Here is a 24,982-nt window from a genome sequence, read left to right on the forward strand (position 1 = left end):
GGCTCTGGCTGCTCCTTGGTATGAGCTCTGACAGAAAATCTTCAGCTAAAAGCCATGTATGTAGCCTTCCTGAGTCATGTAAATGCAGCTAAATGCAGTGTCAACAGGGTCCTTCAAGGCTTAGAAAGACTAATCAGAAAGGTACTTTACTCCTGCTTGAGAAAAGGCAAAAGTTAGTTGTTGAGAGGTGGGACAAAGTCTTGGTCTATGGTGGTGGGCACACGAGTGGGTCCTGCTCAGCCTCCACGGTTTTGCCACGCCCGGGAAAGTGGCCCTGTGTGGACTAGAAGGTGATTTCTTAGAGCTCTGGTAATAGCTGTAGTGATGACTTCTTAGGGAGTTACCAGTAAGTGTGTCCAAGGAGTTGGCTTTTGCCCCGCTGTAGGGAAGGGCTCTGGAGCAGCTGCACGGGGACCTCAGCTTTCACCATCATGCCCAAGTCTTGGCCTTCAGGGACAGCCTTGTCATCCTTACCCTCCACCATAGATTGCAAGAAATTCATGAGCACCTTCAGACCACCTTTGCTGCTTCACCTCCCTACTCTTTGTCCTTAGAAGAGAGACCTAGACTCCTAACCCACGTGACTCCATGGGGTTGCTGTAACACTGTCCACCACAGCCAGACTCAAGCCTACTGCTCTCCCACATCTGCCATGGGCCAAGGGCTGGGGAGCAGTGAGAGCAGAAAGAGCTCTCACTCGGAGGGCCCTGGCCAGACTTATGTGGGAGGGAGGGCACTTCCTGGGTGTGACTTTGGAATGGGCAACTGCTACTCATGACTCAAGAGTCACTCATGGCTGCAACAGAGCTTGCAACCTAATCTGGCTTCTGCACACCAGAAAGATTCCCTCAGCAGACAGAACATCCCACCTCAGTCAACACATAAAACTGGGACAGGCTAGCTTGAATTCCTCTTCCTCAAAACAGTAGTGACCTTAATATACTCAGGATCCTGTGGATACATAATGGAGGGAACTGGAGCTCAGAGAGGGTAAGTGTGGACTTCTGTCCCCTCCTGTTACTGATATGTGAGTGCTGGGGCCTTGGACCAGCTGGACCATTTGTGTCATGACTACTTTGGAGGGACCATTCCCATTCAGTTAATCTCATCCATCTCTTCTCAGTCTATCTCCATGGACCCATGTCAGGGTGTACAGCTTTTATTGAGGACATGCTCTGCCTGGCAGCATGATGAAAGCACTGATAAAACTGTCTCCTGGACTGGACAAGCAGCAGGAAGTTGTGGGATGTGGACAAGAACAGACATAAGGAAGAGCCTTGAATTTGGAAGGAGGCTGACCTGGATAGCCCAGGTACAAATGGGCACTAGGCTGACCCCACTGATGTAGGTCCTGAAGGTGACCCCTTCAGATCATATCGAGGGGAGCTGAAGGGACTGGGATGCTTCAGCCTGAGGAAGCAGTCCACAAGACACCTCCCTCTTGAAGTCTTTCCTGATTGCACCAGCCAGAAGTGACCTCTCCCTCCTCTGAACTTCATTTTGTCTTTTTTTCTACATAAAGCTTTTTGGCATTTTAGCCTTGTGATGACATACCTCCATATTGGGTCTCTACCCATCAATGTGAATGTGATTCCCTAGGGCATGGTCCCCTAGAATCTTTTGAACTTTAGGTCTAGAGACCTTTCAGCTCTAAATTTTTAAACCCAAATGTACTGACAGTTCCCTTTGTGTATCTCAAGTCATCTCACACTCAATAGGTTCAAAACTGAGCACGTAAACCTGGTCTTCCTTGAGTTTCTCCCACCCTAGTCAATGATGCATCCATACTATCATCCTTGACATCTTTTTCTACCTCAAGTCCATAGCCAACCCATCAGTGAGTCTTGTCAATTTTATTTTTTAGATATCTCTTTACAATATTAGATTTACTAATGTCTTTTACCTATTTATTTGCTCAAGATTTCTTCTTCTTCCCACTCCCTTATGTCTGTTATTTCTTCAAAGTGTTTATTTTTGCATTATAGGCTTGATTCCTTCCTTAATCCTTTTGAGCAGTTAGTCCACACATGTACCCTGATGTGGAAGTCTCCCCATGAATCAGTTTAGTATTTGCCCCAGCTTGGGTCTTTATAAGCACCACCTTTTTTTTTTTTTTTTTTTGCGCGGGCCTCTCACTGTTGTGGCCTCTCCCGTTGAGGAGCACAGGCTCCGGACGCGCAGGCTCAGTGGCCATGGCTCATGGGCCCAGCCGCTCCATGGCATGTGGGGTCTTCCTGGACCGGGGCATGAACCCGCGTCCCCTGCATCGGCAGGCAGACTCTCAATGACTGCGTCACCAGGGAAGCCCACGCCACCTATTTTTAAGATAGTTTCTGGGCTCTGATTTCTAGCATGTAGTTAGAATTCACATCCACACCCACACACAATGAAGGCTTGGATTCCAACTTCTCACATTCCTCTCATGGAACAGGGCAGGTTGCAACCTCTATGCTGGTTTCCCGTGACAGAAGACAGACACTTTCTTACCCTAATTCACCCAGCCTCTTATCTTTTTGCAGCATCCCTACAAGCTCAAGGCCACGCTTACACTTCGTCCCCACTTACAGACGTGTAACATTGGCCTCTAAGGTATATTTCTGGTTCTGATAACCCACTGGGACACCGGAACTTCAAATTCCACTCAGCTCTTCAACACTGAGTTCCCTTTTGTTTCTGAACATAAGTGGCATAATTAAAACATTTTAATTACATTTAATCAAGTTTTGTTGTGTGGTTAGACTGTAAGGAGGAACTCCTGCGTCAGTTCATGTGCCTTCTCCTCTGGAGGATTCCAAAGTATTTTTCCACTCCTGTAATCATTGCTCCCACACCCTACAACACTTGGGGCAGAGACAGCCATGCTCAAGGCAGAGGCCAGAACCCCGCTGAGAATGTGCAAATCCATGTTCATCTTTTGACTTCCAAAATAGGCAAGAGCCATATTTTATTGGCAGAACAAAAGAGATTTGTGTGCTCCCAAACCAAGATTATAGACTAAGAGAAGAGAGTTAATTTGGCAAGTCACAAACTGAAAAGACGCCAGGTAGGACACGAGAGCGGTTTTATATATCTTTCTGAAATTAAGTAATCATTAAAAATGCATAAAGGGGGCTTCCCTGGTGGCACAGTTGTTAAGAATCCGCCTGCCAATGCAGGGGACACAGGTTTGAGCCCTGGTCCGGGAAGATCCCACATGCCACGGAGCAACTAAGCCCGTGCACCACAACTCCTGAGCCTGTGCTCTAGAGCCCATGAGCCACAACTACTGAGCCTGCAAGCCACAACTGCTGAAGCCCGTGTGCCTAGAGCCCGTGGTCCACAACAAGAGAAGCCACTGCAATGAGAAGCCTGCGCACTGCAATGAAGAGTAGCCCTGCTCGCCGCAACTAGAGAAAGCCCACGCACAGCAACGAAGACCCAATGCAGCCAAAAATAAAATAAATAAATTTATTTAAAACAAAATGCATAAAGGATGAGACTGTAATTAAAACTTAAACAGAATGTGACATGCCATTCCCTAGGGGCTCAACAGAAGAAGGCTATGTGGCAGGAGTGAGGAGCCAGCCAGGTGATAGGAATTCCAGATAAGATGAGCAGGAATGCAAAAGCAAAAGAAGCTTTGGTCCCACTTCCTACTTCTTAGGGAGGGTAGTACCTCCTCCTAGGGAGTCATGTTTAGTAAATTGGGCCATGTGTGTTTGTGTGTTTGGGCTTTAAAGGGCCACTAGAAGTGCTACAAGTTCCCCTTAGCTTGTGTTCCATGTTGGGGAGGTTCAGACGTTCTCGTGGGCTCCTATAGGGGAGATGAGGTGCTGAGAGAGGCCGTGGGCCAGAAGGTGCCTGAGTTCAGAATAAGAAAGGTCAGAGTGCAGGGACCTCACTACAGAGGAGGCCATGGCAAGGACCAAGGACGTCACCAATGTTGCCCACACTAGCCCAAGACAAGCAGGAACAGCCACATCAGCAGCAGATGCAACAGAGGGTAGAGAGTGAGACCAAAAGACCAGAGCAAATTTCCTTGGCAAAGGCCCACAAGGATCACAGAGAACAGCAAAATAAACTGAGCTCTCTTCCCCACTCTACAGGGACAGGGAGGGAAGGAGGAGCAGTAAGGAAGATGGAAGTTGGAGGCAACAGGAACGACCTTCTTTGACTCATCCTGTTGTGGAGATCTAGCACTTGGGTTCTCTGGGTGTGATAGCATTTAGGCTGCTGGTTCTTTTTCTCACAGGACATTTTCATAGTTTCCTTGGATACCTCTCCTCTCCCATTCTGGGGATCTCACCCACCCTGTCACAGGTGACACTCTCAGAATGACCACCTATATCTTTCTCTTTGGTTGCTGGTCTTGTCTGGTCCATTTCCACATGGACCAGCCAAGATTCTCTTTGTTGAGAATCTGTTGCCTCTCCAGATGCCCTTCTTGTCAAAGTTCTTTAAAGGCCCTACTTCTAGTTGATAAAAAGCATGTTCATTTGACTCATCAATGCCTTTGCAATTTCTTCCCTATTGGCAGCCAATATTTTACTAATATAGGCTGTTTCTGCAGCATTTTATCCCTTCAGTTTCTCAGGTATAAGTCAAACACTTGTCCAGTGCATCCCCAAGCTGCAGAGGACACACATCAGAATCATCTCACTGAAGCCCCTATCACCATGTTGAGGTGAGAGGTAGGCGTCCATCAGGTTAGAAAGGGACTCAAAGCAGCACAGCTCTCTCCAAATAAAATCTCTTTCTGCTTATCTCCAAATCCTAAACTTTGTATGTCTTCAGTTTGGGCGAGAGAGGGTTAAGACTCTCAAACCAGTTTTCAGAACCTTCTTTAAAAATTCTACCCATGGGAAGTATTTGCCCAAGAAGTTTCATTATACCCTCTGAGTGCTATGGAGATTGTGAAGGTTCTGATAATGCATGTGGAGGGCAAGCAGGTGTGATTTCAGCCATGTGTGGTGACAGTTGGGGGTATGGGTAGTGAAGAGAGTTGATAGACTGGCTGCCTTCCCCTCTCTAAAACTGAGATTCAGTATCACTTTCTCATTATATAATTTTGCAAACTATTTCACATCTCTAGGCTTCAGTTTCTTTGGCTGTGAAATGCCCTGCCTTCCCAGCTGACTGATCAGAAACTACATGATAGTCGGTGAGTAACATGCTCTACAAATACAATAATAATCTTTTGTTCCCTCCTGCCCCAGAGCCTGTGCCCCTTTCCTAGATCCTGGCCAACTAACTATCCATCACACAAAGATGGTGCAATGTCACCCTGGAGTGCAGGGCCACAGAGGACCTGAAGATGACTTGGGTAAGCAAGGGCCTCCCCAGGGAGCTGGAACAGAGGAACACTGAGACCAAGCTCTGAGCCTGCCCCTAAGCCAGCCCAACTCCAGCCTCACCTGTGTGGTCAACAACCATGTGGACCAGAAAACTACCACCATAGACCTTGGGGAACTCTCTTGGGATTAAGAGCATGCCTGGCAAAGTGAGTGTGCCCACCTCTGCAGACATTCATTTCCCAGGAGATTGGGGGTATGGTAGGTCGGTGCTCACCATTGTCAAGAATTATGATTCCAACCTCCCCAGCCCTTGGGACAGTACCAGATGAGATGGGAATCAGAGATAATAAAGGTTGGCATATGACCCAGGAAATTATGGGAGGAGGTAGAACAGCTGTACCAGGCACTGATGTTTATCTCTGCTCTGCTTTAAATCCCACTTGAAGGGACATTGAGTAGACAAGGAATCATATTTGTAATGAGCAAATAAGGAGAGGCAGGGTTTTTTTTTCTTTCTTTTTTTTTAAAATAATTTTTTTATTAGTTTCTGCTTTATAACAAAGTGAATCAGTCATACATATACATCTGTTCCCACATCCCTTCCCTCATGCATCTCCCTCCCTCCCACCCTCCCCATCCCACCCCTCCAGGCAGTCACAAAGCACCCAGCTGATCTCCCTGTGCTCTGCGGCTGCTTCCGGAGAGGCAGGTTTTGACTCATGATATTAGAGGAGCATTTTCTATAGTCAGTCATCCAAAACTGGAATGGATGCTTTGGGGCACAGTGTCACTGGTGGAGTGTTACTACGGGTAAAATCACTTGGTGGGTAGTTATAAAGCTCAGAATGGGGTCAGACTCCCTAGTGAGTTTTCCTCCAACATGGACATTCTTAGATTCTAGGAAAACTTCTTGGCAAAATCAGATGATTTTGAGCACCAAAGTCCTAGTTTCTCCAGAACCATCAGCTGGAGTAGAGTGTCTTGTGTTGAGGCGGTACACCACAGGGAGCGTGGCCAGCCCAGGACCCATCACCCTGAAGCTTCTCACGCCCTGCTCTGTTTCTGACCCAACAGAGACTACAACTCTATTCTTCTTTCCAGTATTGTGGATGATATTGGCAAGAGCTCTTCTGCTCCTCAGCCTCCTTGGGAAGCTGGAAATGGAGCTCACCAAGGAAAATCTCCAGCAGAAGAAGGGAAATTACAAGTGTCCAAGCAGCCTGGACAACTAGATTGGGACTTTATTTCCTTTTTCATGCTTTGTCAAGTTTTCTGAATCACAAATGAATGCTTTCCATCTTCTCCCAATATCTTCTCTTGGGAGAAGATATTTTGCTAGCACAAAAATATCTATTCTTTTTTTTTTTTTTTTTTTTTTTTTTTTGCGGTACACGGACCTCTCACTGTTGTGGCCTCTCCCGTTGCGGAGCACAGGCTCCGGACGCGCAGGCTCAACGGCCATGGCTCATGGGCCCAGCCACTCTGCGGCATGTGGGATCTTCCCGGACCGGGGCACGAACCCATGTCCCCTGCATCGGCAGGTGGACTCTCAACCACTGTGCCACCAGGGAAGCTCTATCTATTCTTTAAAGATGTGAGGAATTCACATTAGGCTTTGTGAATAGGCTTTGCCTCTTATGTCATCAAAGGAGAAAACACTTATGTAAGTTTTATAATATTTCCTATGTTCATTTTTTGAGGTTTATACACACATGTAGATCAATTTTATCAAATCATATTTTTCTAGAAATTGTCCATATAATAAAGATTTAAAATTGAATAGACATTAATTATGCCCTATATTCTCTTAAGAGTTTTTCTTGTTATTATTGTTGTTTGGCTGTTTTAAATATGAGAGGATCTTGCTGAAAGGGTAAGTGATAAATTAGGTGATGTTTCCAGCCCTGAGAGCCACAGAATTCCATTAACCAGTTTATAGCTTTTCTCTTTTAGTCTATTTGCAAAAGCTATTTGGTGGCTCACCTGGTGGCAGGTGGTGTATTGAGGGAGTGTCTTCACCCTCCACATCCTCTACTACAATTTGGAAATGAGAGAAATAGGGTAGATGTTTTGGAGGGATTTTTTTTTACTTTTGGAGATTAAATACAACACTATATATCTGGATCACGGGAGAGATATAGTAATTCCACTTGAGATCAAGGCAAGTTTTAATCTCACATATGCACGTGACCCAAAGAAAGAATGTCAATCAGAAGGATGGTTAATAGGAAATGCGGCATAAAGAGAGATGAGTGACAGAGGCAAATGAAGTGCCCCATCAGGCTGGCAGGAGAATCCCATGCCCTGGGCAGGTAAGTCCTACCATGGAGATGGAGAGCTCAGATGAGAAGGCCACTGGGATCCATGCCGGCAGCATCTGCTTACCTGCCCTGACTCAGGGCTCCCCATGAAGTCCAGTGGTAACTCAGCTTCCGGTGTGGCCTATCTTTGGGAAGAGGATGCCCTGGTCAAGCTAACAGGGATATCTAGCCCAGTTAGCAAGTATACTTCTCACTGTAAATTAATAAATAAGCATTCTGGTTTTGTTTACCAGTGTCTTTTAACATTTATTATCAAGATTTTGCATCCCCAAGGCAAAAGGGCAATGGATGAAATGGAGATTCTGGGTTTTGGCTAAGAATCTACATGTCAGACTCTGAACGCATGGTGAACACATCAAAAAGTACAGTTGACCCTTGAACCAGATGAATTTGAACTGCTCAGGTCCACATAAATGCTGATTTTCTTCAATAGACCTGTACAACAGTACTGCATGATCCATGGATGATTGAACCCATGGATGTGGAACTATGAATACAGGGGGCTGATTGTAAAGTTATATGTGAATTTTTGACTGCTCAGGGGGTGGGAGCCCCCTACGTTGTTCAAGAGTCAACTGTAATGTCAAACTGTAGGGCTTTGTCATTCACTCATTCCTTCACTCAACCAACATTTACTGGCCTACATACTAACACACACTGCGAAACATCTTGGAAGACAAACTCACAGCCTTTCTTTGCCATGTACATTCCCATTTGAATTTTATGAAGAGTTCATGTAGGCCCAAGGTTTCAGTTCTCAAGCCTGATCATGAATCAGAATCATCTACTGAGTTTTTAAAAAATATAGATGGTGCCCAGTTTCAGGATAGAGTCCAAGTATCTGTTCCTGAAAGCTCTCCAGTTGATCTAATGAACAGCCCAGATTGTAAGCAATTCACGGGGAGTGTCCATTTGGATCAATCAGACCACTTTGCCTGTACTATATAGACAGATCTAGACATATTTGGGGTTATTTCAATAAAGATCCTGAAGGCATCAATCAATACAAAAGAAAGTGAAAATAAGTACGTTAACTGGTTTAGATGATAAACTTCCTGTTGGTGTATATGTGGCTTTATCTATCTGAAGCACAGCTCTGATCATGTCACTGTCCTGTTAAAAATTTTTAATAGGTAATTTTTTTTTTTTTTTTGCCACACGCAGGCCTCTCACTGTTGTGGCCTCTCCCGTTGCGGAGCACAGGCTCTGGACGTGCAGGCTCAGCGGCCATGGCTCACGGGCCCAGCTGCTCCGTGGCATGTGGGATCTTCCTGGACCTGGGCACGAACCTGTGTCCCCTGCATTGGCAGGCAGACTCTCACCCACTGCACCACAAGGGAAGCCCTAGGTAATTTTTTTGATTAGTGTTATAAAGAAACTGATGATACAGTAAAAGAGACAGACCGCAGAAGATAACCACTGTTAACTTCTTAACCTACTAGATTTTAGACTATTTTATGCCCACATAAACATATTTATATATATTTACAATATAGGATAACACTATGCATGTTCCATAACTCATTTAATATTTCATGGGCAACTTTCCATTCAAATAGATAAAGATGTAATTTATAACTTATTCTCCTTATTACATAAATAGTATTCCCTCATGTGGAGAGAATATACTTTATTTAACTGGTGTACAGTGGTCAAGAGCTTTAGAAGCCAACTCCAAGACTTCAATTCTAGCTCTGCCACCTATTAGTTATGTGACCTTGAGTAAGTTCATTAATTTATCAGTGTTGCAGTTTCCTGGGAATAATAATGGTATTTGCATAATAGGACTGCAGTTTATAATTTGAGGCCTCAATACCCACCTGTCTTTAAACTACAGCCCAGAATAAATGTACCCTGTCACACAGCCTTGTGAAAGTACTATGGAGAAAAATAGACCATGGAGGAAGGAGGAGGGCACCAGGAAGAGTTTGCAGTTTTATATAGGGAGGTCAGGGTAGGTCTTACTGAAGAGTTAACATCTGTACAGAGACCTGAAGGAGGTGAGGAGACGAGACATGTGGATACTTAGAGGCAGAGAATTCTAGAGAGCAAAGGCCTTGCGGAAGGAGCATGCATGTAGTATTGAAGGAATAGCAAGGAGCCCAGTGTCCTAGAGTGGATTAGGAAGGAGGGGAGCGGGGGAGATGAGGTCAGCTGATACAGGGCCTTCCAGATAAAGTGGGCCCATGAGGTAGTTCTGAGCTAACGAGTAATGTGATGCAACTTAGTTTCTGAAAAGATAAATCTGGGTGATATTATGAAAATAGACATTAAAGGATTAAAGACAAAAGTAGGAGACTCGGAGGCTACTGCAGTAATCCAGGTGAGAAATGATGACCCTATTGGACTAGGGAGGTGGTGAGAGGTATTTTATTATAAATATAATTTTTTCATATAGGTATATGAAAATAAGCATTTGAATATATATAGAATGAAAAGATATCAGTATATTCTAATAGAGATAGAGGGTGGGGTGTGAGAGAAAGAATGAAGTCAAGGATGACACCAAGGTTTTGTGGCCAGAGAAAATGGAAGGATTGAGTTGACATTTGGAGAAATTGTATAGGAAGCATGTTTGGGGAGTTTGAATTTAGACATGTCAAGATGGAGATGCTTGTCATACACGCAAGTGGAGATGTCAAGTAAACAGTCAGATATGTACAATGTGGAGTCCAGGGGAGGGATCATATCTTTAAGTCCCTTTTGCCACATAAGATCATGTAGTCATGGGATTACTGCATGGCCATAACATCAAAAAGAAATGAGTGTAGACAGTGAAGAGATGTGGTCTGGGTGGTCTGGGTATGAACCCTGGGTTATTCCAAAATTTAGAAGTTGGAGATATCAGAAAGATACTGATAAAGGAAATTAAGGAGCAACCACCCAGTAGGAGGAAAATAATGTGAATAGTGAATGCAAAGTGAAAACAGTGTTTCCAGAAAATATAGGTCCACTGCAGCTGAGAAGTTATGGGAAATGAGGATTGAGAATTGACCACTGGATTTAACAACATGAAGTTCCCTGGTGACTGGACAAAAGCAGACTCAACGGAGAGGTAGGGGCAATGGATGACAAGGGACAATTCGGGATAGAAGAAATTTCTTCAAATAAAGTATACAAATGGTCAATATGCTCATGAAAACATGTTCAACGTGAATCATTTGAGACATGCAATTCATAACCACAATGAGATACCACTTCACCAGCACTAGGATGGCTACAGTCAAAAAATAACAAGAGTTGGAGATGATGTGGGGAAATTCTCATACATTGCTGGTGGAAATGTAAAAATGGTGCAGCTGCAGGTGTAAGATGGGAATGAAAGAATAAGAGGAGAATGGAGTACAAGAAGCTTTATGAAGGATAACCCAATGGAAGACGGTAACTGGTTGGATGTCTGGGATGGCAGAGAGAAAGGAATCACAGTGTGTGAAATTATTATCCCCTGATATGCCTACATTACTTACACTTGGGAGAACTTCTGTAGGGTACTTAACATCTCTGGATTTTAATTTTCCATTTGTACATTGAGGATTTCTCTCTCGCATAACTGTTGAATGAAGTTATGAATAATAATAGAAAAGGAAGTTGGCTTGAGAATAAGGATGCTGAAATCCACAATACACATTGAATGAGAGGAAGTAACTCCCACAAGACCCAAGAGGAAGAAGCATCTCTGCTTTGAATGTCTTATCTGAGCCAGAGGGCAGGGTCTCTCATTCCATGTCTCCCACCCACATCTCCTACCCCACTGTCCACTTAAGGGACAATTCCTCTTTCAACCACAAACTGCTCCATCCATCATCAGGATGAATTCATTCCAAGTTGGGGCACCTGAGTCAGAAGACCAGGATCCTTGGAGAGGAGGAAATGGAGGATATTCTCCTCTGAATACTCCAGGATTATAAGGTCTTCAGTGACCATGTGGCAAAGGATAAGATATGAATTCTGTAATTGTCCAGTGTTGGATTTAAGGCTTTGCTCTGCTACCAACTATTTTGGGACATTGGTTACTTGTCCTGCAAAATGGGGATAGTAATACCTACCCTAGAGAGTTCTTGTAAGAATAAGAAGAAATGATAGTTATAAAATGCCTGGGACAAACCCTGGTTCATGATAGGGTTGGAAAGTCAAGTTCCCTTCTTCTTTCATTTTTTTTCTCTTCTGCTTTCGGTGGAGGGGAGGGGTCAGTGAGTGGTCACATCTTACACTGCTTCTGGACTGATGGGCCCTGATACCCAGCCATGACTGGTCACCTGGGATGCCAGTGAGAGATGTCATCTTTTTCCTTCTCAGCCTTCTGTTCAGCCTGAGCAGGAAGAGGTTAGAAAGAGCCTTATTATGGAAACTCTGCTCCTCTCTGATTCATGCACCATCTAGCAGGATCCTAGCATAACGCTCAAGCCTTTAGCTCAGAACTTGGCTTTCTGAGGTCAGAAGGGAAGCAGCTGAGCTTGATGAGCTGGAAGGGGAACCAAGAGACCCGGGAATCTAGGCCAGCAGACAAAGGACCACAGATCATAGTATCAGAGTGAGTCCATCTCCGATTCAAGAGCTGGGACTCAAGGCAGAAGGCAGAGGCTTTGAGGAGGTGAGGACCCCCAGAGAGAGGAGAAGCTTCCACACAATACAGTGCAGGCTACATTAGGTCCTCAGGCAACGTGAAGCTGGATGTGGGTTGGGGAAACCAGGAAGTGTCACTGGAGTTCATCATGTCCTCTTTGCTTCCTTGTGGAGCCACTACCAGAAAGAACTTCAGCAGCCTCTGTGCTCTGGGTCTTGTCTACTGAGTCTCTGTGGGAGTAGGGAGTAAGGGTAGTTCAGACACTTCACAGAGAGAGGTGCTTGTCTCCTGGGCACTGGCCTCCTAAAGCCCCAGCGCCCTCCTGAGGGAGCCCCAGGTGAGGCTAGCAGGGAAGACTCATGACTAACCCAAAGCAAACCTATGGCAGGGGCCTTGATTATGTCCAAGTTGTCTGAAAAGGACTATTTTCAAACCTATGGGAACATGTAGAACCTGTGACTTGGAAGGGGGTTTGGGGTTGGAATGGTAGGATTCCAACACACAGGGATGGGAGGAAGGGATAGGGAAAGGGAACCATCATTTCAGGCAGAGGGATGTGAGTGAGCAAAGAGGAGGCTGACCTAGGATCTGAGGCCAGCAGGGCTGTGGGGCGCTGAGGTTCAGTAGAAGAGGCAGGAGAGGGTTGGCTCAGAACTTCCTACAAGTTTCACCCCTCACCCCTCATAGCAGCCTCATCAAGGGGAGGTGGGAGCAGCATACTGCACCTCCACTCTAATGACCAAGTACCCCTACCCCAGACAAGGAAGGGCTGAGGTTGCTTTCCTAAGAACACAAGTTCCGACTTGGGTCCCTTTCTGAGAAACAGAAGTCTCGGAAGGTCCAGAAATGGTACAAATTCCTTTTCCCAATCCACAAGAGGTGGATTTGAGGTCAACGAGCTGAAGCTGAGGTTAGTACTAGTGGTCAGGGAAAAGGGCTGTGGCACAATGTATAATATACACTGGATACTACCCCAACACGCACACAAACACACCGCTCGACACAAACCTTTTGCCCTATACAGGGTGCAAAGGAAGCCTCAGGCCAGCCCTTTGTGGGATCCCACCTACCCATGCTGCCTCCACGGACCCCCAGCTCAGCTTCCCACATCAAGGTCCTAACCCCCTCCTCTGCGGCATGGTCAATATCTTCTACACAGTCCCCATGCCTGGGCTGTGTTCTCAGAAAGACACACACCAGCCACACAGCAGAGGCTGTGGGAATTATCATGTGCAGGAAGGTTCTCTTTGGGAAGCTTCAGGAGGAGAGTGGTCAGGAGCTGAGTCAATGATGGACGAAGAGCACTCATCCTGCAGGGTGAGGATCCTGAGCGGGAAGGCAGCTTGGAGAGGTGACAGAGGATATGACAAGGCCATGTGAGCCCACGGAGTCGAGGGCAGGAGGGTCAGAGTAATGCAGACCAGGGCTGCTGGAGCTGGACCAGAGCTGAGAGATGCAGGTGTCTGCGAGGATCAAGCTCTGAGTGGAGGTGTCCTAGGAGTTCCAGTTCTCCTACCTCCTCCAATTAAATTATCTTCATGGCTTCACTTTCTGGCTTATGGACCTCACTGTAGATAGTATTAACAGGCTCCTTTTCTTCTAAATCTTGTTCACCAATACCCTAGGAATGCAAGACAGAGAGTTCCTAGAACAGCTGAGAGAGGCCCCAGAGGGACCCACATGGAACCAATGCTGCTGACATGAGTTGCACGTGGATTCCCCCAAAGTGCCCAGCACTGCACTGGCCCCAGCTATAAATTTTCTCAGTAAATACAACTGACCACCTGGAAAGAGTTAAAAAGACAGCGGGGCCAGGAAAGGCAGATGACTGGGTTGACAGGCCCAGACCCAGGTGAGGACAGACCCAGGAGAGCCCAGGCTGGGCACAGCTCCCAGCTCTCACCTTGTGTGTGCCCTTTCGAGACTCCTGCTGGCTCAGCTCTGCGTACTGGATGCCACTATCATTGTCCCTGTGGTCCTCCTGCAATTCCGTACCTGTGTATACACAGAGTGGAGCTTGAACCTGGGCCTTGAAAACCTGTATGCTCCCCCACTGTTATGAACCCCAAGGCCAAGGCCACACCCACCATTCCCTCTGCAGAGAGATTCCTTGAGCAGCAAAATGCAGAAGGAAAGGAGCCAAGGGTCCAGTGGGAGAGGGGAGGTATCAGGGCAGGAGGGAGAAGTTCAACCTGCCTCTTCCAGTCTCCATTTTCTTCTTCTTCTCACGTGTCTTCCAAAGGTATAGTCCTCCTCCAAGGATCAACAGCACAGCCACGACAGCCCCTAGGATGCCTGGCAGGGGGTCAGCACTGACCTGTCCTTGTGAATCTGTTTCCCTCACACAGAGAGAATGAAGAAAGTTAAGGAAAGACGGAAACTAAAATACCCATTGCCAAGGGGAGATAGAGAGAGAGCAGGTGGAGAGTTCTGAAGGGTCCAGGTTCAGAAGCTGAAGAGGGTGGAGCATGTCAGGTTCATCCATTCAACCAGGTCCTGAGCTCCTGCTTGGTGCCAGGGGTACTGCTATGAACAAGATGGGGTCACCCAGGGGGGAAGACTGAGAAAATACCAAAGTCTGCTAGCTAGAGGGACTGCAGTGCAATAGAGGTTTACACCTTGTACACATGTCTTCAGGGAGGGCCTCCCAGAGGAGGTGATGCATAAACTGAGTCTTGAGGGAGGAATAGGAGTTAACTAGATATTCAGCGTGGGCACAGAATTTCAGGAAGGAGGAGCACCACATTTGAGAAATGACTGTGTCAAATCACCAGCCCTGGGAGCTGCCATCATCCCACTGCAGCAGGCAGGAGAGGGACCGGGCAGTGAGGAGCCAGGTGAGGAGAATCAGAGGGAGAAGAGTCTCTTTCCAGAGGGTTTTTTTTTTCTTTCTTTCTTTTTTGTGGTACGTGGGCCTCTCACTGCTGTGGCCTCTCCCGTTGCGGAGCACAGGCTCTGGATGCGCAGGTTCAGCGGCCATGGCTCACGGGCCCAGCCGCTCCGTGGCATGTAGGATCTTCCCAGACCGGGGCACGAACCCGCGTCCCCTGCACCGGCAGGCAGACTCTCAACCACTGTGCCACTAGGGAAGCCCTCCAGAGGGTTTTGTGGGTCATGCTGAGCATTGAACTTTATCTGAGACTCCAGGATGGGGCTGAGGGGAGGGTAACGTGGGATTTTAAGTGATGCTGACACATCAGTTCCTCCCAGCAGCTCATGGGGGTTGAGTGAGAGGGGCAAGACTACACTCAGGATACCAGGTCATTCATTCATTCAGTGAAATCCTGAACTGTGAGCAAACGGTGCCAGGAGCTTTGCTTGGTACATGAATTCAAAGGAGAACAAGACATGACCTCTGCCCTCAAGGTGTTCCAGGCTACGGTGGAGACAAACCCATAAACAGCATTGCTATTTAGTGTGGGGTGGCTACGGACTGCTCCTTAAAGGGGATGATGCTTGAGGGGAGGACAGTTATAGCACCTGCAGGGCCCTGTGCCACATGAGATTGAGACACCCTTGTTCAAACCTTATTAATATCAGAACTATAACCAAGCGCATGATCCTGCGTTACTGTGCTGGTCACATGTCCATGACCTGAGGGAAATCCTTGAACAGGAATAAGAAAGGAAGTGAAGGACTCTTGACTTGGGATGGCTGATGGTAGAGGAAACAGCATTTCCGGAGGCTCAGAAGCTTATAATAGCAGAACACATTCAGGAGCTCCAGGCAAACAATTCCGTGTGAAATGTATGAGGTAAGAAACATGGGCAGAGGAGCATCTGTGCCCTGAATCCTACAGGCAGCCAGTGGGTCATACTCCTACAGATGACACAGACCAATTTCAAAATCCAATTTCTTGGGCTTCCCTGGTGGCGCAGTGGTTGAGAGTCCGCCTGCCGATGCAGGGGACACGGGTTCGTGCCCCGGTGTGGGAAGATCCCACATGCCGTGGAGCGGCTGGGCCCGTGAGCCATGGCCGCTGAGCCTGCGCGTCCAGAGCCTGTGCTCCGCAATGGGAGAGGCCACAACAGTGAGAGGCCCATGTACCGCAAAAAAAAAAAAAAAAAAATCCAATTTCTTTTCAAAAGATTACAGTGGACGCACTATGGATAATGGATGAGGGGGGAGAAGTACTGGAAAGCTATTGCCCTGGACCAGCTCTGACATTGCAGTACAGCAGCTGGGAAGGAGGGAGATGCCCAGCAGGTGGGCAGGCAGGCACAGGCAGCGGGGAGTGTGGGTCAGGGGAGGTGTGGGCCCTCAGGGAAATACATCTCTAGGGAACACCTCTGCGGGCTGCAACCTTAGTTCTCCTCGCCTCCCCCATCCCACCCCTGCTTCCCCTCCAGGGCCAGCTGGGACTGGGAGCTGCTCATCTGGAGCTGGGTGGACAAGATTTGCATCAAAAACAAATCCCTTGTTTCTTAGGGGAAAAAAGAGGGGGTGGAGAGGCGGGCATGGATGTGACAATTAAAAGCAGAGATGAGTTTGCTGTACCTCCCAGACTCCTGTATGGGGTGACCCGATGGAAGGTGGTGCTCATAACATAGTGGGGAGAAAAGCCCAGAACCCTCACCCCAGTGCAGCTGAGCTCTGAGAATACCCCTCCCCTCTGGCAGGTACACTCACCATGGACACAGACTTCCCCAAGGTCTAAGGTGGCAGTTTTCTGGTCCACCTGGTTGCTGACCACACAGGTGAAGCTGGCACTGGGCTGCCTCAGGGGCAGGTTCACAGGCAGGGTCCAGGAGTTGGGGGCTGGTCCCAGTGTCACGCTCTGCTCCAGCTCCCTGGGGAGGCCCTTGCTCTGCCAGGTCACCTTCAGCTCCTCTGTGGCCCCTGAGACTCTGCACTCCAGGGTGACATTGCACCAGCCTGGTGTGACGGACGGTAACTTGAACAGGATCTGGGGAAGGGGCACTGGCTCTAGGGTAAGAGGGACAAAAGAATGGAGCCTCACATGAGTGGAGAACAATACAGTCTGTACATTCTCATCCATTATCTCATTGAAACCCTGGCATCCTCCCTTTAATGATGGTGAATGCATTTTACAAGTAAAACACAATTTGCCCAATACTTAATACATAGCAAGTGACAATAAAGAAGGGGGCCACTGAGTTAAGCCCTATGTTATTTCACTAGATTGAGCAAGCCTTAAAAATCTCCAACAAGAAAATAAAACCTGGATCCCACCTACCCAGGGCCCATTATTTCTAAGAAAATGGGGTTTCCTCTGGAAGGGGAAGAAGTCTGGGACAGAAAGGCTAGTTCCAGATCAGGACTTGCCCTCTTCTGCTCAGATAATGCCTGAGTTTGCATAGCCCGTAGAGAAGGAGGACATCTGGCCAGCAGTGGGAGCCCAGAGAAAGGCCCTGTGCTCCCAACAGTGGAGACATTTGCGGGAGATGCGGTGGTAGCAACTAGGAATGATGAGTCTGAGTCTGGTTAGAATATGCCACTGAACTTGAGAAGTGGCATATTGATAACTTGGTCTTAGAAATCACATGGGGACCTAAAGCTGTAACAGCCACTCTCTCACAGCAGGTATTTTCCTATGTAGACAGGGACTTTAGGGGAAGAAAGTGTTGGCTAAGTGAGGTTCTTTGGAAGTGTTGCAGTATAACATTTCTCCTACGTCTATTGAGGCTTCTAGAGCTGGATTTGTGGAGCCTGTGAGTGAGGCTGGCCTTGGGCTCATGCTGAGTAAAAGGAGAGGAGGCACTGACTACGTAGGTTTATGAATTGTGGTAGGTAAATAATGGACCCCAAATACGTCCATGTCGATCCTCAGAACTTGTGAATACGTTAGGTTACATGGCAAAGTGGAATTAAGGTAACAGGTAGAATTAAGGTTGCTAATCAGTTGACTTTAAAATAAGGAGATTGTTCTGACTACCTGGGTGGGACCAATGTAATCACAAGAGTCCTTGAACGTGGAAGAAGGAAGAAGAGGAAGGAGGTCAGAGGGATAAGAATGTGAGAAGAATTGGTCCCACTATTGCCTGCTTTGAAGGTGGAGGAAGGTGGTCATGAGCCAAGTAATGTAAGCAACCACTAGAAGGTGGAAGAGACAAATAAGTGAATCTCCTTCTGGAAACTCTAGAAAGGGACACAGCCCTGCCAGCACCTCGACATGGGCCCAGTGAGACCCATATTTGACTTCTGACCTACAGCACAGTAAGATCATAAATTTGTGTTTTATTAAGCATCTAAATTATAGCAATTTGTTCTAGCAGCAGTAGACAACTAATACACGAATTAAGTAAATCTAGACCTATAAGGTACAATAATTGTTTTGGCAATATCATTTCCCCAAATTTCCATTCTCCTCTCCCAAAATACTGAAGTGGTTTATCCCTGCTGTGAATCTCAGCTCTGCTCACCATTTGCAACAAACCCACTTACCCTCATTTCAGAGAAGAAAATAGAATCTGAAGGCTGGTGTCTGGAAGGAATCTTGAAAAATGGGACCTATGTGAAACTCGTAGCACAAAAGAAGGAGGAAGGCCATGGGGTGGGGTCAGGTGCTGTCACTTACCATAGACAGTGAGGGGGAAAAGTTGGTTAAGTTCTATTCCTCCAGTGAAGCTGGCTCGAGCCCGGTACAGTCCACTGTCCTCAGAGGTCAGGTTCTCAATCTTCAGGGACAAGATGTTGGGCACATGGACCCTCTGCTGGTACTTGTTCTGGAGGCTGACCCAGGTGGGAGCATCTGCCCCAGCAGAGACTCGCAGCAGGACGCTGTAGTTTGAATCAGGGCCAAAGCCCCATGTGACCTTCTCCAGGTTAGCTTCTTGCTTCCTGTTCACATGAAACAATACAGAACCTCCTCGGACCCTGTGCAGAGGAAGATGGGCTCCAGAATCCTGAACTCCAGAACCATGTGTCCCAGAACTCTTGGCCCCAGTGCAGCAGATGCCTAGGGCATTGGAAACAGGAAATGTATTTTTTTTTTTCGGTAACAATAAAGGAGAAAAGCACAAAACCCATCTTTTAAATCAAATTCATCCAATATACTCCCTTGATTCTTAGGAGAAGCCTAGTAAAATGAATCTGAAGCAATTCTAGAATGAAGTCCTGGCTCTAGTGAATTGTAACCTTGAACAGGTTACTTAAACTTGCTAACCTGCAGTTTCCTCACCTGCTTCATAATGACAGTATAAACTGAATGAGATCATGGATCAAAAGCACCTGGCAGGGGTTTCCCTGGTGGTGCAGTGGTTAAGAATCCGCCTGCCAATGCAGGGGACATGGGTTCGAGCCCTGGTCCGGAAAGATCCCACATGCCGCGGAGCAACTAAGCCCGTGCGCCGCAACTACTGAGCCTGCGCTCTAGAGCCCGCGAGCCACAACTACTGAGTCTGTGTGCCACAACTACCAAAGCCTGCGCGCCAAGAGCCCGTCCTCTGCAACAAGAGAAGCCACTGCAATGAGAAGCCCGCGCACTGCAACGAAGAGTAGCCCCCACTTGCCGCAACTAGAAAAAGCCCACGCGAGCAACGAAGACCCAACACAGCCAAAAATCAAATAAATAAATATATTTAAAAAAAAAAGCACCTAGCAGAGTTTCTGTCAATAACAAATGCATAACTGTAGGAGGAGCTTCTTAAGTGTCTCCTCACGTTCACATCCTTGTGTAATGCCCTCCCCTAGAGTGTGGGCTGCACCTAGTGACTGGCTTCTAAGGAATGGACCACAGCAGACTTGATGAATGTCACTCAGTGATACTAGGTTATAGGAGACTTTGACTTCCCTCTTGGTCTCTCTCTCTCCTTCACTCCCTCTCTTGCTCGCTCTGAGAAACCCAGCTGCCGTGTTGTCAGCTGTCCTAAGGAGAGGCCCACGTGACAAGGAACCGAGGGAGCCTCTGGCCAACATCCAGGGAGGAACAGGGACCCTCAGTCCAGCAGCCACAGGAACTGCCTCCCATCAGCAATCACATGAGTAGGCTTGGAAGCAGATCCTGCCCAGCTGACCCTGAGCTGCTGCAGCCCGAGCCAAGACCTTGATTTCAGTCTGGGAGACCCTGAGCCAGAGGACCCAGCTGAACAGCTCCTCTGTTTTGACCCACAGAAACTGTGAGACTGCCTGGTGGTGTTTTAGGCACTAAGTTTTGGGGTGACAGGTTACACAGCAGTAGATATCTAATACAGATATGAAGGCTGCTCTCTTTCCTGCTCCTTCTAGGCAGTGTAGTAGGCAGGACAGGCTAGGCTGTGCTGCATAACAAACAGTTACAATACCTCAGGGTCTTAGAACAAGGGGAGTTTATATCCCCCACCACAGGTTCCACAAGAGAGTGAGGAGGGGGTCCGGTCACACATGGCAGAGGTTTCACCTCCTTGTAGCTGCACCCATGGAACCCACAGCATCCTCACAGGCTCCCAGCCCCGGAGCAGGGAGGAAAGACAGGAGAATCACACAGGGGGTTTCACTGCATCTGTCCAGAAGGAGCATGATCCCTGCTCTTGCTTTGTGGCCAGCATTTGTCACAAGGCTCTGGCTAACTGCCAGGGACTAGAATATGAGGGGAAGCGTGATCATTTAGTGAGCTCTGCTGTCCCTGCCACCAAGACACCATTTCCCTAGCCAGGCCCCAGGAGGCCGCATTAGGCCTTCCTTGGTCATTTTCCTGCAGAACTGTGACCAGTGGGCACATTCGCCTCAGTGCCACCTCCTCCAGAGCCCACCCTCCTGCTTCAGACTCAGACTGCAGGGACCCAATACCCTCTTTCCTTCCTGGGGACCAAGGTAGGACAGAACAGGACCAGGGAAAGTGTCTTATCCTGAAAAGATGATCAATCTGCTTCTTCCACCAAGTCAGGATCCATCTGCCTGGGTTGGTCTCTGGCTTCCAAGGTCCCAATCCTCTCTCCAATTCAATAAATTCTCATTATTTCAGGCCTGCCTCCCTCCTGCCATACTTATTCCCATTCCTGGCTCTCATTGGAGGCAGAGAATAGCTCGTGCCAACGTTCATATGCACAAGTATTTCAGATATTTCTTTGTATTTATTTAATCACTAAGTCACTTAACCAGGCATCTCCTCCAGGTCAGGTCTTAGGGGGGATCTGCCCAGACCCCTCCTATCACAGAGAAGGAGGCGCCCCAGGGGGTGAACTTGTCCTGGGTCACACAGGGCAGAGCCACACCTGGAACCAGGGCCCCTGTCTCCCAGCCCAGTGCTTCTCCCCTGCAGGAGCTGCCCATCACCTCCCCCACCCTGTCCCTGTCCTCCCCAGGAGCTCCCCTGTCAGCACTGCTCTCTCATCACCAGGATCAGAGCAGTTCCTGTAGGCTCATCCTCCTGCTTTCCTCTCCTGGGAAAGGGGAAGCAAGTACTTGGAGGGGTTTAGCAGGGCAGGGAATTCTGGCCGGCTGAAGGTTAAACAGCAGCCCAGACAGACTCCCCATGTGTTGGAAAAACAGCAACCAGGGAGAGAAGAGGCTCAGCCTTCAGGTTGCAGGGAGGACCCACCCAGAAGGGAATGATGAGCCCAGCTATGAGGAAGATGGAAGAAGACATAGAAAGAGAAGGAAGGCAGCAAGAGCTGTGATCTACAAAAGATCTACTCCTGAAGAAGAAAATAAAGCGGGGGTGGGGGTGGGGGTGGTGGTGGTTACAAACAAGACAGTAAAAGTTTATGTAAATAATATAAAATTTAACTCTTACAAATCAACTTAAAATTTTGTCCATTTCCCTTCTCTCTCTCTCTCTCTCTCTCTCTCTATCTCTATCTCTTATGTAATCTTCCAACCCCAGAGCCTACGGAGAAAACTCTAAATAACAGAACATATTTTCCAGTTATGTAAAATTGAAGAGAAGGCCTACATTTTACTGTAGACATAAATTTAACTTGTTAAAAAAGAGGTCATGTTTTACAAAGCTCATTCTTATTTCAAGACATCTGTTTATAAAAGGTCTTTAATTCATTAAATTTCATATAACTCCTGTAAGTTTATTTAGTGGCTGGGTTACTAAAACAAAAAATTAAAACAATAAAAGCTTTCCAACTTTCTCCAGAATTCATAATTCACTGGTTATTAGTATTTTCTCATTAGTTTTTACTTAGTTTCCTTATACATAATCTTATAATCTCCCGGGAAATCCTGTATGTGATTACGGTGTTGTCGAGTCTTCAGTTCATTTTCACTTAACTCCCTATTGTTTCTGCTTCCATTTCTCTTCTCCCCAAATTCACTCCTTTCTGGAGCCCACATTACCAGTCTACTGTTCCATCTGTAGTTTCTCCATATTCTTTCTACATGTGGGTATACAGAAACCCTTAAATTTTAGAGGCTGTTGTTCCTTTTACCAAAGCAGAATTTCACTGTATTCAACGTCTTACATCTTGCTCAAGAAACCCAGACTAGAGTTGCTTCCTCCATCTCAGACACAGGGTTCTGGTTGGCCCCCTCCCCCAAAGGACAACTACACAGGCTGCCAGTTCCCCTCTGAGTCCAGACCAGGGGAGCTTCATTCCCCAGCCCTTCCACGCCAAGGAGCGGGTTTCTTTGTCTCCCTCCCTCTTCCCAGGCAGCTCCATGCTCTCCCAGCCTCTCTGTTATTGCACAGAAGCAGCCTCACCTCCCTGGAAATGTTTCCCTTTACGCAGCCAAGGCTGCCTGAGCACAGGGGTCCCAGGCTCGCCACAACCAAAAGGCCATTTTGTTCTTCTGTTCACCCCAGGGCTCTCAACCCAATGCACTGTATTTGCTAAATAATTACAGAGCTGTTTTGTCTTTTTGTTCACCAAAGACTTTAGACATGGACAGGGGACACTGCCTCCCTGCTCCCCGCAAAGGCCCTCCCTCCCAGCAGCCCGGGCCACTCACTGAGGAGTAGGCTGGTGAATCCCAGGAGCCGGGAGGCCCAGCAGAGATGGGGGTCTTCTGAGCAGGGCCCCATCACAGGCTGCTTGCCTGCCTGTGCAGCTGTGGAAGAAAGGTCTAGGAGGAGGGACAGGAGAGAAGGGAGGCTGTCACTCAGAGGGACACAGGCTCTTCCCCACCCCTAGGGCGGGGCTAGCATGTTCTGTTCTGGGTTGACAGCACACCAGCCTGCAGTAAGCCACTCAGATGTCTCCTATTACTAACCCCAGCACTTACAGTAGGACCTCAATAAACAATTGCAGAATAAGTGTATAAACAACTTCACTATTGGAGATGCCCCATCCCTGTGGTCACACCAGCTTGTTGATCTCACACTCCCCACACTAGCACTCACTGTAATTCCCTTACCTGTTTCCCTAGGGCTAGGCTCAGCCCAGACAGCTTGCTCGTCAGTGTCAGCCTATGGTTGGGCACAGAAGTCATGCTATTTCAGCCACGGTAGGCTGGGCCTCTGCTGCCTTGGGTGCTGTCTCCTCTGTCTTTACACTGTTTAATGAGTTTGGTTTTCCATAAACTTCAAATGTCAGTTGCCTAAGTAAGCAGCTATGAGCAAAAGAACAAAGCTCTTTGGGGGAAGTGTCAACTCCCCATATCACAAATGCAAATATTGGCATTTATTGCTTGCACCCTTATGGCTTTCCAGCTGCCCCTAGTGTTACTTATTCTCCCTACACACAGGGCAAAGCCAGACCCTATGGTATCTGATAGGCTCTTGTCTGCTTCATTCCTACCATTTCCCTTTAAACCTTTGCCAGGCCTGCTCCTGCTATCACAGATGGGCAGGGATAGATATCTACACACCCCTCCTGGCTACAGCCTCAGTTGCCTCAGACTCACTCCCACCTACTGAGACTCAGGCTCTGGGCTCTTCTCACCAGACTGAATACCTCACAACATCGGAGAACTCTTGGGCCCACACCCTAGGGGAGCAGCACCATCTACCTAACTCCTGGGCAGTGCCTCCTTCTCATCCCCACTGAGACTTCCCCCTCAGCTGCCCCAAGGCTGAGGAGCCCCATGCAGGGTAGTCATGCACTCAAGGTAGTCATGGCACTGTATATTAAACCCATTTTATGGATGTGAAAACTGAGACCAAGGGAGCCAGTGTAATCTGCAAAAGGTCATACAGTGAATCAAGCATAGGGTCTGGACTCTCAACAACAGACTCTAGAAAAAAAATCCCAACATCACAGCCACTGTCCCATCCCACTGTGTGGCCTCAAGCAAGTCACCTGAGTCCATTCTGTGCTCCTTAAATTGCTCTGCTGAATCCCAGGCAAGAGAATATCCAATGCTGGCTTATTCCCTCCAACCTCCTCTAGTAATGGGGGAATTACTGCAAAAGGTAATGAGTCCTGTGGTCAGAAACTTCTTGTCTAGGGTCAAAATCCCGGCAGCTCACCCGCTGGTCACTCTCAGAGTGATGGGGAGCAAGCTTCATATTTTCGCTCTCCCATGTCCTGTAAGTCCTCTTGTGTTTGGGTCTGTAAACCATCTGCTCAGGATTTGGGGAGGGAGGAGGAGCCTAGGGAGAGGGAAACAGCAATGCAGCTACAGGCCAGGGACACTGGAAGAGAGACAGACAATAAACATTCCATGCTGGCAGAACACCAGGGACGTTTTGGAAATCTCTTAAGGCAGCATCTCAGCCAATTGTGCAGCTGGAAACCTAAATCATCATCAACACCCCCAGCCTGTCTACCTCTTTCAAACTGACAAAGCATTTTCATCTATGAGAGACAGATAGATATTATTACAATTATTTTCCCATTTTACTGATGTAGAAACTGAGGATCCAAAGAAGTTAATGAATAAACCCAATATGTAGTAGAGCCTGACCTGGGACCAGGTCCCTGTCCTTTCATACCAATGGTCTTTCCAGATCCAAGTCCCTCTCAGTGCAGTGAATCTCCCACACAAGATGGTTTCAG

The 24,982-nt window shown here is 47.5% G+C and overlaps 1 protein-coding gene across 1 annotated transcript; it reads right to left on the reverse strand.

Annotated features, from left to right (window-relative positions):
* Positions 1–9,125: 9,125 nt before the first annotated feature.
* On the reverse strand, positions 9,126–23,088 carry LOC132484329 (SLAM family member 9-like). Its single transcript, XM_060090780.1, has 6 exons — positions 22,995–23,088; positions 18,697–19,077; positions 16,788–17,084; positions 14,355–14,489; positions 14,062–14,153; positions 9,126–13,779 (listed from the first exon to the last, which is right to left on the reverse strand). The coding sequence occupies exons 1-6, from the start codon at positions 23,065–23,067 to the stop codon at positions 13,684–13,686; spliced, it is 1,074 nt and encodes a 357-aa protein (XP_059946763.1). The 5' UTR covers positions 23,068–23,088; the 3' UTR covers positions 9,126–13,683.
* Positions 23,089–24,982: the final 1,894 nt, after the last annotated feature.

Source organism: Mesoplodon densirostris, chromosome 2, assembly GCF_025265405.1.
Source record: "Mesoplodon densirostris isolate mMesDen1 chromosome 2, mMesDen1 primary haplotype, whole genome shotgun sequence".
NCBI classification, from domain to species: Eukaryota; Metazoa; Chordata; class Mammalia; order Artiodactyla; family Ziphiidae; genus Mesoplodon; species Mesoplodon densirostris.